At 37.0% G+C, this 15,215-nt stretch overlaps 1 protein-coding gene across 1 annotated transcript in view; it reads right to left on the bottom strand.

Moving 5' to 3' along the window:
• Nucleotides 1-786: 786 nt before the first annotated feature.
• The window catches only part of NAPB (NSF attachment protein beta), a 60,386-nt gene continuing 45,957 nt past the window's right edge, over nt 787-15,215 (bottom strand). Inside the window, exons 6-11 of the mRNA XM_077114518.1 lie at nt 14,014-14,069; nt 13,700-13,784; nt 8,469-8,573; nt 7,036-7,104; nt 6,600-6,650; nt 787-5,604 (exon numbers count right to left, since the gene is read on the bottom strand). Coding sequence (XP_076970633.1) covers nt 5,494-5,604; nt 6,600-6,650; nt 7,036-7,104; nt 8,469-8,573; nt 13,700-13,784; nt 14,014-14,069 — 477 coding nt within the window. The 3' untranslated portion in view covers nt 787-5,493. The remainder of the gene's footprint in view (nt 5,605-6,599; nt 6,651-7,035; nt 7,105-8,468; nt 8,574-13,699; nt 13,785-14,013; nt 14,070-15,215) is intronic.

The following is a 15,215-nucleotide window of genomic DNA, read 5'->3' as shown; positions in this document are numbered from 1 at the left end:
TTCTGCTGTATTTGCCTGATCCTTGGTTCTATAATTTTAGTATTTTGCCTCATGCTTGTGAAACACTTTCATTTACTTGTAATCCTTAAACATATTAATTTTAAAAAAGAAAACCTTAAAGGACTAGAGTTCTTTTGCTTACTAGTTGCTTTTGTTACCTATTCTGATTCATTAAACTTGCTATGAAAAGTTTCATTTTTTAAGAAGGTTCTTTATCCATTCAGGATGAAGACACAGCTGAATTCTGCCAGAAACCAATGAGAGGAGACATTCTAAGAGCATATTTTTATTTTAACTTATAACATTTAAAGAAAATATTAAAGCCACCACAAGCTGTTTGAGGTGCTGATAACATGTTTTACACTTGCTCTGGAAAACAGTAGTTCTAAATTACTTTCAAATTCAATTATTGATAATGTCCTTATACCCTATAGTTGTGTTTACGGAACACAAAATTATACGTCACACAACTCTTTTACTAAGAGAATAAAACTGTCTAGCTGATGTACTATTTCATGAAATAAAGTCATCATGAAATAAAGTTGATGAGAAGGAATTTAAATAATAGATTATTTTCTTACCTATTGAAAGAATTTTGTTTTGGGTCTCTTTCTTTAGAAGTGCTACAAAAAACTGTTTTAACGTGTTAATAAATGTTTGCTTTGTAAAAACAGTTTTGTAGTTCGGAGTCTATTACCATTAGATTTAGGTTCTGTAGAAATAAAATTCTTAATTGAGAGAAGCATAATTTGCTTAATCATATAAATGATGAAATTTAAAAATCATGATCTATTATTGTCCTAAGATTAATATATTTTAAAATGTGTTCCTTTTAATTGGATTCCACATTTATTTATTTTCATATTTATTTTTAGACACGAAGGACCCATGATGAGTAAAACTGACTTCTGCTTACATAGGAATAATTCATACAACTTGGTACTACTCAATGTATAAATGGCAGTTACCCTGCCACTTTTTCCATGTAATATTAAGTATGCATCAGTCGTCCCTGACAAAGGAAAATCTGCAAATCCTGCAGAAGACTCTATTAAAGAGAAAACTGGGGGCATCCCTCACTGTAGGAGACTCTTAGAGAGGAAACTGGGAGCAAGTGTCCCCACGTTTTTTCCCAGATAGCCCCCCCACTGAATGCAGTAGCCCCAGATCTGTCCCTTGGAAGATGGCCCTAGGGTGCTGTACTGCTTCTCCCAGAGCATCAACAGAGGACATTCAGAAGGCCATTCAATGGCTTCCAGCCATTTGTGTGAAATAACTCTTGGCCCATAGCCCAAAGAGCTCTACTACCTTTGGATTTACAAAAAAAAAAATTGGATTCCACATTTATTTATTTTCATATTGTAGAGTTTGAACAATGGCCCATGTGATTTTAAAAGAAATGTAGTTTTTCTGTAGGTGATTAGCCACCTCCAAACCAACTAATTTAAGTATAAATCATAATTCAATTCTAACCTGATAGTAATTATACCTTGTCACATCAGGGAGTTCAACTCTTTGAAACCAAATGAATACTTGTTCATTTAACTAAATGTAATAGTATCTGTGTCACCTGGAAGTACCAACATCATTTTGGTTGGGGGCCATTACTGTCTATGTAACTGGACAGGGACAGGTGTGATTAAAGAGAGGCCTTTAGGCCTGGAGGTAACTGAGCAAACCCAAGCCAGAGAGTGACCTAGCCATGCCATCCTGAGCCACTCACTTACCTCTGTCAATCTATAAAGGAACTGTGATCAAAGCTGGCAAGGTCCTGTTTTTAAAGCACCATGGTGTTGATTTCCATTAGGAAACAATTCCTAGAAGATAAATTTGAATGATAAACTAACTTTGAGTAATCAACAATTCTCAGAGAATTCCTAATAGGATGGTCACTCTACCATTCATTTTTAAAAATTCACTCTGAATTGTTTCAAGCCGTCACAGGTATACGTCTAGGACCCTAAATTTCACTGTTGTACAACAGTGCAGCCTGCACTATCCCCAAACTGGGGTCCTCTTCCTCCTTCAGAACTTGAGGCCCAAGTAGCCAGTGTGGGCTTTAGCCCTTCCCCAGGGGCACCTGCCTTCTCTATACAAACATCTATAAAATGAAAAATGTCTACATGTCCAAAATAGTTGCATGGTACTTTCTTTGGGGTATGGGGTGTTGGGTTTCAGGGTTCCTTGCCTACCCACCATCTAAACTCTTGCAGGAACCACTGCCAAGTGGCTGTAGGGCCTACACATTTCAAGCAAGATTCCCTAATGGGGCAACAGGAAAAGTTGAGAATATGAGGTTTGAACAGCAATTATGCAAATTTAGTGGACTCCATCAACAGACTGCAAACCCAGGCTTTTCTTCATAAACCCTAAGTACCTGCAAAACAGGGTTACAGGGCCCTAAACTTCTATCAAGTGATTGAGGTTGTAGTACGGTCAAACTAATTTTTGAATGGGTATTCAAATAGCCCAGAAAATATTAATGCACATTACCTTATACTTAATAGGAACAACTTCAAGGAAAGGAAGTTTCTTGAGTTGTGTGAATTTAACTAGGAAAGACTAGTAAAAGCATTACTCATAATTTCCACTTTATTTACTGTACAGGTTCACATAAAACAAACATAAGTCTTTCTGCTAAGGTAGATTTATTGTTACATGGTTAGTTAAGGAGGTGAACACCAGCAGTGACTGGCTCGGTACATCACAAAGCAGGAAAAGAAACCTGCTATAACTGCCGTTCATACCACAGGTGGGAAGGTTTCAGGTGACATGCTATGCTGCCAAATCCTCAAAAGAAAGTCACAAAGGTTTGCATTCAGACAGTTGAAATGCACGATACTGGAGGATATAACTGCTCAAAGGCTAGGGCATGTACTGTTAAAGGGACACCACCACATAAGGTCACAACTGCAAACATACTGTTTTTATACCATTAAATTAAAAAAGAACTCAAACAATACTACAAAAATGTTGCCACAAAAAGCAAAGCTCCTCTATAAGAAATTTTTTACTATGAAGTAATTCCAGATTTGCTACAATATGCAAACTGCAGCCTAATTATTGTTTTGTTCATAGATAATGCTCTATAAATTCTGAAAACTTAACTCATAAGCATCTTAAAGGAAACATGTTACTATCCTATGTCAATGGACATTTGAAGGAAATAAGCTGGCATACTGCTACCCAACCTTTCTCCTCCCATCCTTTCACCTTTTGACATGTCTGTCTGAGTCACTGTAATTACTTTTGTTCTTTTCACATGAAATGTTAAAAATAAAAATTAATTCCTCACCCAGACACTGATCCCAATATTTATTTCAATATGAACAGTTAGTCTCTGATGGACATAGCAAAATTTTACAAAATAATAAATTTAAAAGCTATACCTCTTTAGATAGAGTTCTGTTAAGAGATTATGATGAAAACTAAACAGAACTGCCTTATAAGGGATCATTTGGTGTTTACAAATGGAAACAGACTTTATAAATTAGCCATGAAACAAGCACATACTGGCTGGCTAGTGTTTAATTTTCTCTAAATGGAACACACTGGAAGCCGAGGATACAAGCTACAAAAATCAGTCTCCACACCTCTTTTCATGGAAATCATTTGCCTGGTTTAGATTATATTAGGAACAGCAATAAGAACCCACTTTTCTCTCTGATCACTTCTTCTAAGGGATTCCAAGAGGAAGTGAGGCAATACCCACTGGGCTCCACTCCCAAGTTTACCTTAAGTAATCAGCTATCTTTTAAGAATCCTAGAACTTTAGGACACAATGAATCCCAAAGACTCCCTCATTGGATTCCAGGGTCGATGGCCGGAGAATCCAAGTCTCTGGTCTGTTCCTCTACTGCTATTGGATGCTATGACACCACCGACTTTCTGGCTCCACCACGCTGCTGTGCACACATACATCTCCATAAAAACGGCCAGGGAATCCCCTCAGTCACCTGATGGAAAACTATTACAATCTGGCCTCAGTCAGCCCTATTCAACTTCTCCCTCCTCCCACCATTTCCCAAGCCTTTACCCCCTTGCTCTGCCTGTGGCCTGGGCATACCCACTCTACCTCTGCCCAACAAAATCCTACCAATAAGCCCAGTTGAGCACCATGCCCAAATAAAAGCACTATGCAAACACTAGTTTTTCTCTTACATAAAATGGTAACTTCAATATTCACCATTAATGACCACAGCGTAATTTTGAAAAAACAAACAAACAAAAACCATGGATTGTATCTCATAACAAATAAACCAAGTACAAGTCATTAAGCATGAAAATATATACAGAGGTAATTCAGGAAACAAGACCATATCTAAATTATAGTATCTGCCTATAACACAATAGGTAGCATCAAATTCATGAACCAAGAGAGCATATGCTTAAACTAAATCACGACAGAGTTCAAACACACAAACTAAAATAATCCTGTTAGCTAAGAGCAAAACCATGTCCTCTTAGAAGCAAGTTGGGGACTCTTGCCCATTGGGGCATATGATAAACCCCTGACCCGAGCCAGATTAACCCTACCTCACCCAACATGTTCTATAAATAGATAAAATTAATTGCATTCATGTTTAAACTTCAACTTAGATAACCTACCCCTGTGGCCAAAATTTAAATGACTGTGGCACAGAAGACACTATCTCATATACTGGGAAAGTACATGAAAATTAAAAAGTATGCTTTAATTAATACACCATATGTGGCTATTAAGGAAAGGAATTTCCACCTAAACTAAAAGGAGAAAAATATCTACAGGACAAGGAAAAATTTTGTTTCTCACAGAATAAATATTGTAGATATATGTAAGCATAAGGACACATCAGTCAAATCTACCTCATCATTCACCCACGCAGGAAAGCAAGCACTGCCAGGTACTCCCCTCACCACAGAGTGAGGCCAGCAGACCTAGGCTGCTCTGAACTGTTGCCATGCACACATTAGGACACAGAAACACACAGAAGCACAGCAACTTGTCACTAGCACCATCAAAACAATCATGAGATAACCAAAAAACAGACAATTTCTAATGGAGAGACTTTGAAATTCATTTCTAACAACCACTCTAAACTAAACACACATATTTGGAGAATACATCCAGATACCAATGTACAGAGAATATGCAAAGCATGTATTAGAAAAACTGGGTTGGGTACTCAAGTCTGAGAAAAAGGACATAAAAATACGTGGCAGAATTAAACTTGGGCTCTGTAAATATCAAAATAATAGGGTCAGGTTATGAAGTATTTCTCTGAAAATTCTAGGGATTCTGACAAGTGTGAATTAGCCTATCACACATACAACATAAATGGGCCTCCCACTCATCCGCTTCCTCCTAACACCAACTCAGTGTGTTTAAACAATAGGCAGATTGGTTCATACACAACAAAATAAGCGGTGTGAAATGGGCATCCCATAAAGATCACTTGGCCCTAAGTAAAAAATAAAGAGGAGTTAGCTGCATGCCACAAAGACATAAACACTTCATTTTAGGTCTCCATCTCCTTCTCCGTCCCCTTGGATGGATTTTTTGATACGAAGCAACATGGTAGTAAGCCACTGATCCAGGCGTGATATTGAGTCAAATTCTTTTACCTAGTTTAAGGGAAGATGGACAGCAGTTATTCCATGGAAATACAATCAAAATATAAAGCAACAGTGCTCCAAATCGTTCTAACATTTACAGTGATAACCCAGTCAGTTTTCTTCATATAAACAGTTCATTTCTGTTTATAACCTTATTCATTAAAAAGTTTATATTTCACTATCTTGTGAGAGTATTCTCATGTGCAATTGAAATTCCTGCGCTTTTTATGTGGTTCTGTTTCTGTTTGCTAGTGTACAAAGCAACAATGCATTAACAACTTTCATAAATGGATGAGTGCATTTAATGTAACAAAAGAAATTAGACAGGAACATGGAAAATTAATAGTGTTCTAATATTTATTTAATATGGAAAATTTATTGGCAAATTAACAATGTATGGAAGCAGAATTCTTTTAATGAATTCTAATGTATTACCAACTTCAATAGGGTGAAAATGGTTTGGTTGTAAAAGTTAAATAGCAAAACATTCCTTTCGACTATCTCTTCAAAGCCTCAATTAACATTAATGGAGGATATTGAGGAAGGTGCTTGATTCTAAACATAAGATGGTGAAAGATGAGAAAACAAAAAAAGTGTAAAGAAAGAAATCTTCTATACCAAGAACACTGTGCAAACTCCCACTGCTTAATTTTTATATGTAAACTAGCATTTTAATTTATTTTACTTTATATTTATGGATATTATTTTCCAAAAAAAAAGTTAAAACAGCTAATTATATACTGTGATGTTTTCTTCTGAACAGCTTTGAGTCTATGCCAATAAATAGTTACTAAATGCAATTGGGATTTCAGAATACTCTAATGGCTAATGGGACTAATAGCAAAGGTTTGTGGGGTATATATAAAAAGACATTTGGAAAATATAAATCAGGTATGCTGGAGTAATGTTTAAATAAATGTTCAGAACTTTCCCAGTGAAAATGAAAGAACTTTCTGTCACCTAAATCTTCAAAGAATGTACTATATCCCAAAGGCATAACTTACTGCTTCAGTATAAGCTTCACTGTTCTGCTCCTCATGAGCTTCTAGAAGTTTCTGGTATCATAAAAATATGAAAAAGTTAGTTTGGTAGGCTGAAAAGTCCCATTAACAGACAGTTTTAACACAGAAACAGCTTTAGTATCGTATTCACTGACGTTGCCAAATACCCCCCAAACTTGAGGAAATATTCAAATGTAAGTCAAGAATTAACCCAAGTGAGAGATATAGTTTTTGTATTAATGATATTGAATTGCCTGTGCCAGAACACAATGCTTATATTGCTGACTCTAAAGGTAGTTGAAGACCCATAACATAAAAGCAGGTCCCCTCGGTAACTTCATAGATTAAAATTTATCTTAATACCCATCCCACTTGGATAATGTCATCTAACAGCAAAGGTTTTTTTTTTTTCCTTCCTTTTAAGTCTATTATGACTTACTTTCAGTAATTTACATTCTCTTGAATCAGTAAATGCTGGGAACATTTCCTCATATTTCTCAAGAGCAAGCTGAGAGAGAAAAACCATTTGTTAAGTCAGACTTTCTGAAGTAGAAAACAAGTTTCAACATTTTAAAAAATTCAAGAGTTATCTACATCCTATTTGAGTGTTTAAAGATTTAAACATGTTAAACTCAACAACAAATCAACATATGAAACCTACATATTTTAAATTTTCAATTTAATACATTGCTAAACCCATTTTTCTAAGTAAAATTACTGTTTACACAATAACTTATATTCATTAATTTATCAAGCAAGTACGTTCTGGGCTCCTACTACATGCTAGGCACTTTCTAGGAGGTACTGTAGTAAGCAAATGGGCAAAGCCCTGCCCTCACAAACCGTGCATTCTAATGGGCAAGGGGTAAACAGACACACACAGTTCAATGTCAGGCTGACAAGGACTGTGAGAAAACGAGGCAGGATCCTGTGGGGAGATATGTGTGTGAGTGACAGCTACTGAGATGGGAAACCTAGTGTTTTCTTTTTTCCCATGAACCAATGAGGATACAAGAGCAGGGTGGGAGAAGGAAGCCTTTTGGAGAAGATGAAATCTGAGCAGACACTTGATCAAAGTGAGGAACAAAGCTACAGGAACTTCTGAGGAAACTAAATGGCAAAGGGTACAAAGGCTAACGTGGAAATGAACTTGGGATGTTGGAGAAACAGACAGGCAGTTCAAATGACTGTGCACAATGAGCAACAGAAAGTGGAGGACATGGCAGATGAGGCCAAGGGATGAGGTTTTAGACCAAGCACAGGTGCGAGCCCCTGAAGGGTATGAGTCCCTGAAGGGTACCGAGAAGGGAAGGGAGGCAACAGGATGCCAAAACACCATGTCTGCTGATGAGGGGAAAACTGACTATCAAGTCAGAAGGCTTTTAAGCCAGTCAGTCTGGTTCAAAATTTAAAAATAGGGGTACAAGTCTATGTAACTTATGACTTGTGGGAGAATATTCTCAAGCTAATAAGGACAACACAGTCATGTCTTCTAAAACAACTGAAGGGTGATTTGAGAGAGAATCTGCTTGCTCAAGTCAGCATTTTATTTCAAGAGATGTGGTTTATTCTGGAAGGAAATAAAGAATTTCTGATTTTGGAGTTTTAAACTCCAAAATAAAACAGGGTATTATTCTACTTTTGTTCCTTCTTAACCCCTCAATTTTTAAACCAAAAACTACTACAAGAAACTTGGCTGCCAGGGAATTTTAAGAGAATGGCTTCAGCAGTTGTTACAAGTTTACAGCCAGGATACATATCGTAGACTATTATTATCCTTACTGTACCTATTTCAGCCTTGCTATTAATAACCACATACAATGACATCAAGAGAGACAGATAACAGAAAACTGGCCCCGAAGGACTCCTTACCTTGGCATTTAATTCATCTACTATGAAATGGCAGAGGGCTGCCTTAAAGAAGTAATCCTTTGCACTGTACTTCAACAAAGGATTATCCATAGTATTTGCCCCAACCTAGGCAGAGAGAGAAGAGTTAAATTTGAAGCAAGAAGGAATCCTTTGCACTGTACTTCAACAAAGGATTATCCATAGTATTTGCCCCAACCTAGGCAGAGAGAGAAGAGTTAAATTTGAAGCGTTTACCTTCTTGTGTTTAGCAAACTGGTGCTCTTTTGTTGCCCTTAAGACAATACACTGGTTTACCTATGACATACCCTCTTTTAATTTATTATCAAATACTACAAAATTTTACTAGATAAGATACAATATTAAATATATTCTCAACGAAATGCTGACCTGTTAAAAATGACTCAGGGATTTTTACTTGCAACAATGGAACAGAAAAATTTCCCTATTCCTTTGACTAAGTACAACTAAAAACCTTGGATATTTTATACATACAAAAAAAAATATATGAGGACTGACAGTTGAAGAAAAGGGGGAAAAGGGGCAGACCAGATAAGGACATCAAAACCTGGGGAAAGAGATGGTAGTGAGTCTACCGGGTTTTCTTTCTGCTTCATATACCCCTGATGTAGAGATAAAGAAGCCAGCAATCCAGAAATACACAGCCCACTAAGACAGAAAACTTTTAGACAATCACTACTCCAGCCAAACACCATAGAAAAACGACAGCCACCTTCATTTACACCAGCAAAAGCCAAAGATACACCCACCCTTGGGAGGCCACAACCAGGGTCCCAACACCCCACCAAGGGGATTTCTGAAAAGGTAGGAAGCCTAGACACATCCTCACTGGCCTGTAACAAGCTCCACTCTCCATCTCCATCACAGGAGATCACTTGAATAGCCAAGACCCTCTCCATCTCCTACTGGGGCAGTGTCAGAGGAAAAGTGAACTTCACCATCACCCATTTGTAACGAGGACGGTGCCTCAGTGATGGTCATGGAGACAAAAGGGGAATGGAGCATCCACCCCTGCCCAGCAGAAATGAGGGCCTTCCCCCTCAGATGTTGGCAAGTTGAGTGCAGAACCAGGACTTCTACTTCCAACTGGCATTAATGAGATGATACTCTCCCTTCTCCTGCTATAGCAGTGTTAAATTCATATATATATATATATATATATGTCAGCTGAAAGAGAAGGCTTAAATAAGATTCAGACTTTCCTGACATGAATTCTCTTTCAACTGAAATTACTCATCAAACCAAAAACAAGGAAAATCTCAAACTGAATGAAACTGGACAATCCAGAGATGACAACACCAAGATGGCAGAAATGCTGGAATTATCTGACAAAGATTTTAAAGGAGAAAAAAAATGCTTTATGAGCAATTATAAAACACTTGAAGCAAACAAAAAAGTAGAAAGCAACTTCAAAGAAATAGAAGATATAAAGAAGAATCAAATAGAAATTTTAAAACTGAAATAAACAGTAACTAAACTAAAAACTGTATGGCTCAGGGCAGTGTGACGGTAGCTCAGTGGCAGAGAATGACTTCAGCAGAATGCTTGCCTGCCATGCTGGGGACCCGGGTTCCATTCCCAGTGCCTGTCCATGAAAAAAAAAAAAAGCAAACAAAACAAAATTGTACGGCTCAGTAGCAGAATGTAGAGAACAGAGAAAAGAATCACGAGCTAGAAGACAGCACAATAAAAATTACTCAATTTGAATAACAAAGAGAAAACAGACTGGAAAATAAAAAAGAACAGCTGATGAAGGACCAGTGGGACTACAAAAAAAAAGAACTAATTCTCATGTCCTCTGAGTCTTGGAAGGCAAGGAGAAAGACAGTGAGGCTGTAAAAGTACTGGAAGAAATAACTGTTGAAAACTCTCCAAATTTGGCAAGAAACATAAGCCTAGACAGTCAAGAAGTTAACTGAAATCCAAATAGGACAAAGCCAAACATGCCAAGAGACAGCTGATGGATTGAACTGTGTACCCCTTTTTAGATATGTTGTTGGTCTTTGTCTAGATTGTGGTAGATGGTGACTCATTGTAAACAAGACTGACGATGTTACTTCAGTCACAGGGTGGCCCAACTGAATCAGGTTGGGTTTTAATTTGGATTACTGGACTCCTTTATAAACAGAATAAAATTCAGGCAGAAGGAGAAACCACAGGGAGCAGCCAGAAGTTGAAAATCTACAGAACCTGGAAGAGAAAGAAGAGGCTGCTGTGTGCATTGCCATGACAAAGAACCAAGGATCACCAGAAGTCAGATCCAGAATGCCACAGCATTTTGGAAGAAAGAATCGCTCTGCTGATGATGCCTCAATTTTGGACTTCTCTTACACTTAAAACGTGAGCCAGTAAATTCATATTGTTTAAGCCAACTCTTTGTATGGTGTTTGTTTTAGCAGTCAGTAAACTAAAACACCTCATTATAATTCAACTTCTAAAAACTGAAGACAATGGGAAAAAACCTTAAAAGCAGCCAGAAAGAAAGGACACCTTATCTAAAGGGGAAAAACAATTAGAGTGACAGTAGATTTCTTATCAGAAGCCATGGAGGCCAGAAGTGGCACTATATTTTTAAAGTGCTGAAAGAAAAGAACTGTGAATGCAGAACTGTATATAGATCAGAACGAAGGGGAAATTAAGATATTCTCAGATCAAGGAAAACCCAAAAAGAATTTGTTGCCAGTAGACCTATCCTAAAAGAATGGCTAAGGGAATTTCTCTAAACAGAAAACAAATGATTTTAAAAGAAGGAATTCTGGAACATCAGAAAAGAAGAAAGGACATAGTAAGCAAAAATATGGGTAAAAATGATAGGTTTTCCTTCTCTTCTTGAGTTTTCTAAATTATGTTTGATGGTTCAAACAAAAATTATAGCACTGACTGGTGTGGTTCTAAATGTATATGAAGTAAACAGTTAAGACAATTATGTTATGAATGGGGGAGGGTGAAGTAAGATTTTCTATACTTCATTTGATATGGTAAAATAACATCAATATACCCAAATTGTATATAATATATACCCAGAGAAACTTCTAAAAAGCCTCTTCAAAGAAATGTACTAAAAAATTATAGATAACTCAAAATGGAACTCTAACAAATGTTTATGAACCACAGGGAGTCAGGAACAAGAAAAGAGAAATAAAAAGCAGCACAAGCAGAAAACACAAAATATAATGGCAGACTTAAGCCCTAACATGTCAACAATTATATTAAGTAGACATGGTCTAGACATACTAACTAAAAGAGAGATTGGCAGACTGGATTAAAAACTATGACCCAGCTACATGCTGTCTACAAGAAGTTCACTTTGAATATAATGAAACAGGCAAACTGAAAATAAAAGAATGGAAAAAAGATGCATTAAGCAAGCATTAGTTCAAGAAAGCAATAATGGCTTTATTAATATCAGAAAAAGTAGGTTTCAGAGCAAACAAAACTATCACAGACAGAACAGTACAATTTATAGTGACAAAAGGTTCAATCTGCCAAGAAGACATAGCAATCCTAAATGTGTATGCATCAAGCAAGAACTGAAATGAGAAACAGAGAAATCCACAGTAGATTTCTTACTGGATGTTATACAGTGAGACTTAAACATGCCTCCCTCACCAGCTGAAAAAAAATCACCAAGGATGTAGAGGAACCCAATAATGCCATCAACCAGCATTTACAGGACATTCCATCCTACAACAGCAGAATTCATGTTCTTCTCAAGTGCCCAGAAAACATGCCAAGACGGACTATCTTTTGGGCCATAAAACCCTCAAATTTTTATAAGAACTGAAATCATACAGATTTCATAATGGAATCAAACTAGAAACAAATAACAAAAACAGGAAAATCTCCAAATATTTGGAAACTAAATAAAACACTTTAAGTAATTCATTAGTCAAAGAGGAAGTCTCAGGTATATACAAAAAAAAAATACACAAAACAAAACTGAAAATATTAACAACAGAAAATTTCTGCAATACAGCCAAGGTAGTGCCAAGAGGGAAATGAGAACACTAAAATGCATACAACAAACAAAGAGGAAAAGTCTAAACTCAATAATCTAAGCTCCCACTTCAATTATCTGGAAAAAAGAAGAGCAAAATGAATCCAAATAAAGCAGAAGGTAGAAAATAATAAAGATAAGGGCAAATATCAATGAAAATGAAACACAAAAAATAGGGAAAAAATTAATTAATTTTACCAAATGTCTGAACAACAAAAAGAGATAAACAACCAATTACAAGACAGGCAGAGGATGTGAATAATTATCTCCAAATTAAAACAAATGGCCAACAAACACATGAAAAGATGCTCAATACCATTAGTCACTGAAGAAATTAAATCAAAATCATGAGATATTACCTCATACCCACTAGCAAAGCTATAATTTAAAAAAAACAACAAAATAAAAATAACAAGTGTTGGCAAGGATGTGGTGAAACAGGAACCGTTGCAAATTTCTGATGGGAATGTGAAATGGTGCAACAGTTATTAAAAACAGTCAGGCAGTTTCTCAAAGCGTTACCATATCACCCAACAGGTATTCAAGTACATGCATAGGAATGTTCACAAAATTATTCAACATAGCAAAAAGGTAGAAACAAATAAAATATCTATCAACCAACGAATGGATAAACAAAATGTGGTTTATCCATACAATGGAATATTATTTGGCTATAAAAAGGGCTGAGGTACTGACACATGCTTCAGCACAGATGAGCCTTGAAGACATTATATTACGTCAAACAACCAGTCAAAAATTTTACATATTATATGATTCCATCTACCTGAAAGATCCAGAACAGGTAAACCCAGAGTTAGAAAGCTGACTGGTGGTTGCAGAGACTGGGACAAGGGGAGAGTGGGGAATGACTACCAATGGGCATGTGGTTTATTTCTGGAGTGATGGAAATGTTGCAGAACAAGACAATCAGTTTTTATAACTTTGTGAATATACTAAATACCACAGAATTGTACTTTTTTTGGGGGGGATGGTGGTGGTGCATGGTCTGGGAATTGAACTCAGGTCTCCCAGATGGAAGGTGGGCATTCTAACTACTAAACTACCTGAACTGTACTTTTTAAAAGTAAATTTTATACGTAAGTGAATTATATCTCAATAAAGAGAAAAAAACAAAATAAATTAAAAGTTCAATTAAAAAAAGAAAAAAAGCCCAGAATGACCCATATCCTAAGTTAAGCAAGAACAGCATTCTTACCTGCTCATAGATCTCGATGGCTTTCTGGTACTGCTCAAGCTGGGCAGCATAAGCTGCCACCTTCAGCAGACACTTGTTAGCTGAACTGAAATCAAGAACCACAAGTATAGTTAATAACAATCCATTGGAAAAAAATAAAAGATGCCAGTGTTTGTAAATTATAAATAAACAAGTGAATAAATAAATAAACAAATGACAGGTGCATGGGCCCAATAAAACCTTCCACATCTGGTACGGTCAAACAAAGTGTTATGAAGATTTATTTTTATCACATGCAAGAAAACCCAGTTAATCATATTAGGAAAAAAACTTGCCTGTTGGACTCTTCTCCTTTATAATAGTCAGCAGACTGTTCATAATGTGCAATAGCCTGAAAACACACACATTTTATTCACAAACTATTTGTTTGAAGAGTTGTGTTCTAAAAATTACACTTCCACAGCTATTTTTCCTATGAAGTAAACCTATTACAACAGCACATCTTTTGCAATTTAATCTACCTTATCTAGGGGAAGCTCCAGAAGCCATCAGGTGGCAGAATGCTTGCTAATCATCAATACTTGCTCCTCTCTTACCCCACCGGAGTAGGGTGGAGGCTAGACCAAGGGCTGCTCAGCAACACCATTCTTCCCAGCCTCCACTGCAGTTAGGAATAGTCATGGGAGTAGCTCTTTCCATTGGAATATAAACAGACATGCTGGGGGCCAGTTCTGGGCTTATCCCAGAAAAATATGTTCTTCATCTTAATACATTCCTGTGGGGGTGAAACTGTTGTAAATAGGACCTCTTGCTGAGGATACTTTAATGTTTGGCCCAAATGAATCAGGATAGGTCTTAATGCTATTACTGGAGGTCTTATAAAAAAGGCCATTTGCATGGAAGTCAACAGAACCCAGAGAAGACAGAAGACACCCCCATGGGAAAGAGAAACCAAGATCCAAGGGTTGCCAGCAGCCAGCTTCAGAAAGCCACAGTTTCCAGGGAGAAAGTACTGCCTGCTGATGTTTTGATTCTGGACTTTTCCTAGCCTCAAAACCATGAGCCAATATATTTCCCTTATTTAATCCAATCCACTGTATAGTATTTGTTTTAGTAGCCAGGAAACTAAGAGTCCATAAACCTGTGTTCTTTTCCAGGTCTTTCCCCTCCCATGAACTACAATGGCAATAACCAAGTGTACAGTAGTATGGAAACCTACAACACAAGTTGAGGATTGTGTTGATTTGGGTCTTAAATGACTACAAAGGGCAAAAGGTACCTCTGGACTGTGCCCCACCACTGCCAAACCCAGCTGCACTGAACTGTTATGTGAAAGATGGGCTACTCTCACTAAGACTGTAAGTGCCACGAAAAAGGAGGGTACTGCCTTCTATCCACCCATTTGGGTGGCACTGAGTGAACAGTCTGGTGGGAAAGAATCAGAGGTTACAGACTGGAAATCTAGAAGCTCTCGTCATGCTGTGACAGAAGACTTCGTGAAACCAAGCATGTGATGACTTAGATGACAGAGCATATG

Source organism: Tamandua tetradactyla, chromosome 1 (assembly GCF_023851605.1).
Source record: "Tamandua tetradactyla isolate mTamTet1 chromosome 1, mTamTet1.pri, whole genome shotgun sequence".
NCBI classification, from domain to species: domain Eukaryota; kingdom Metazoa; phylum Chordata; class Mammalia; order Pilosa; family Myrmecophagidae; genus Tamandua; species Tamandua tetradactyla.
The sequence above is the reverse complement of the archived record's forward strand: the minus strand, read 5'-3'. Positions and strand labels throughout refer to the sequence as shown.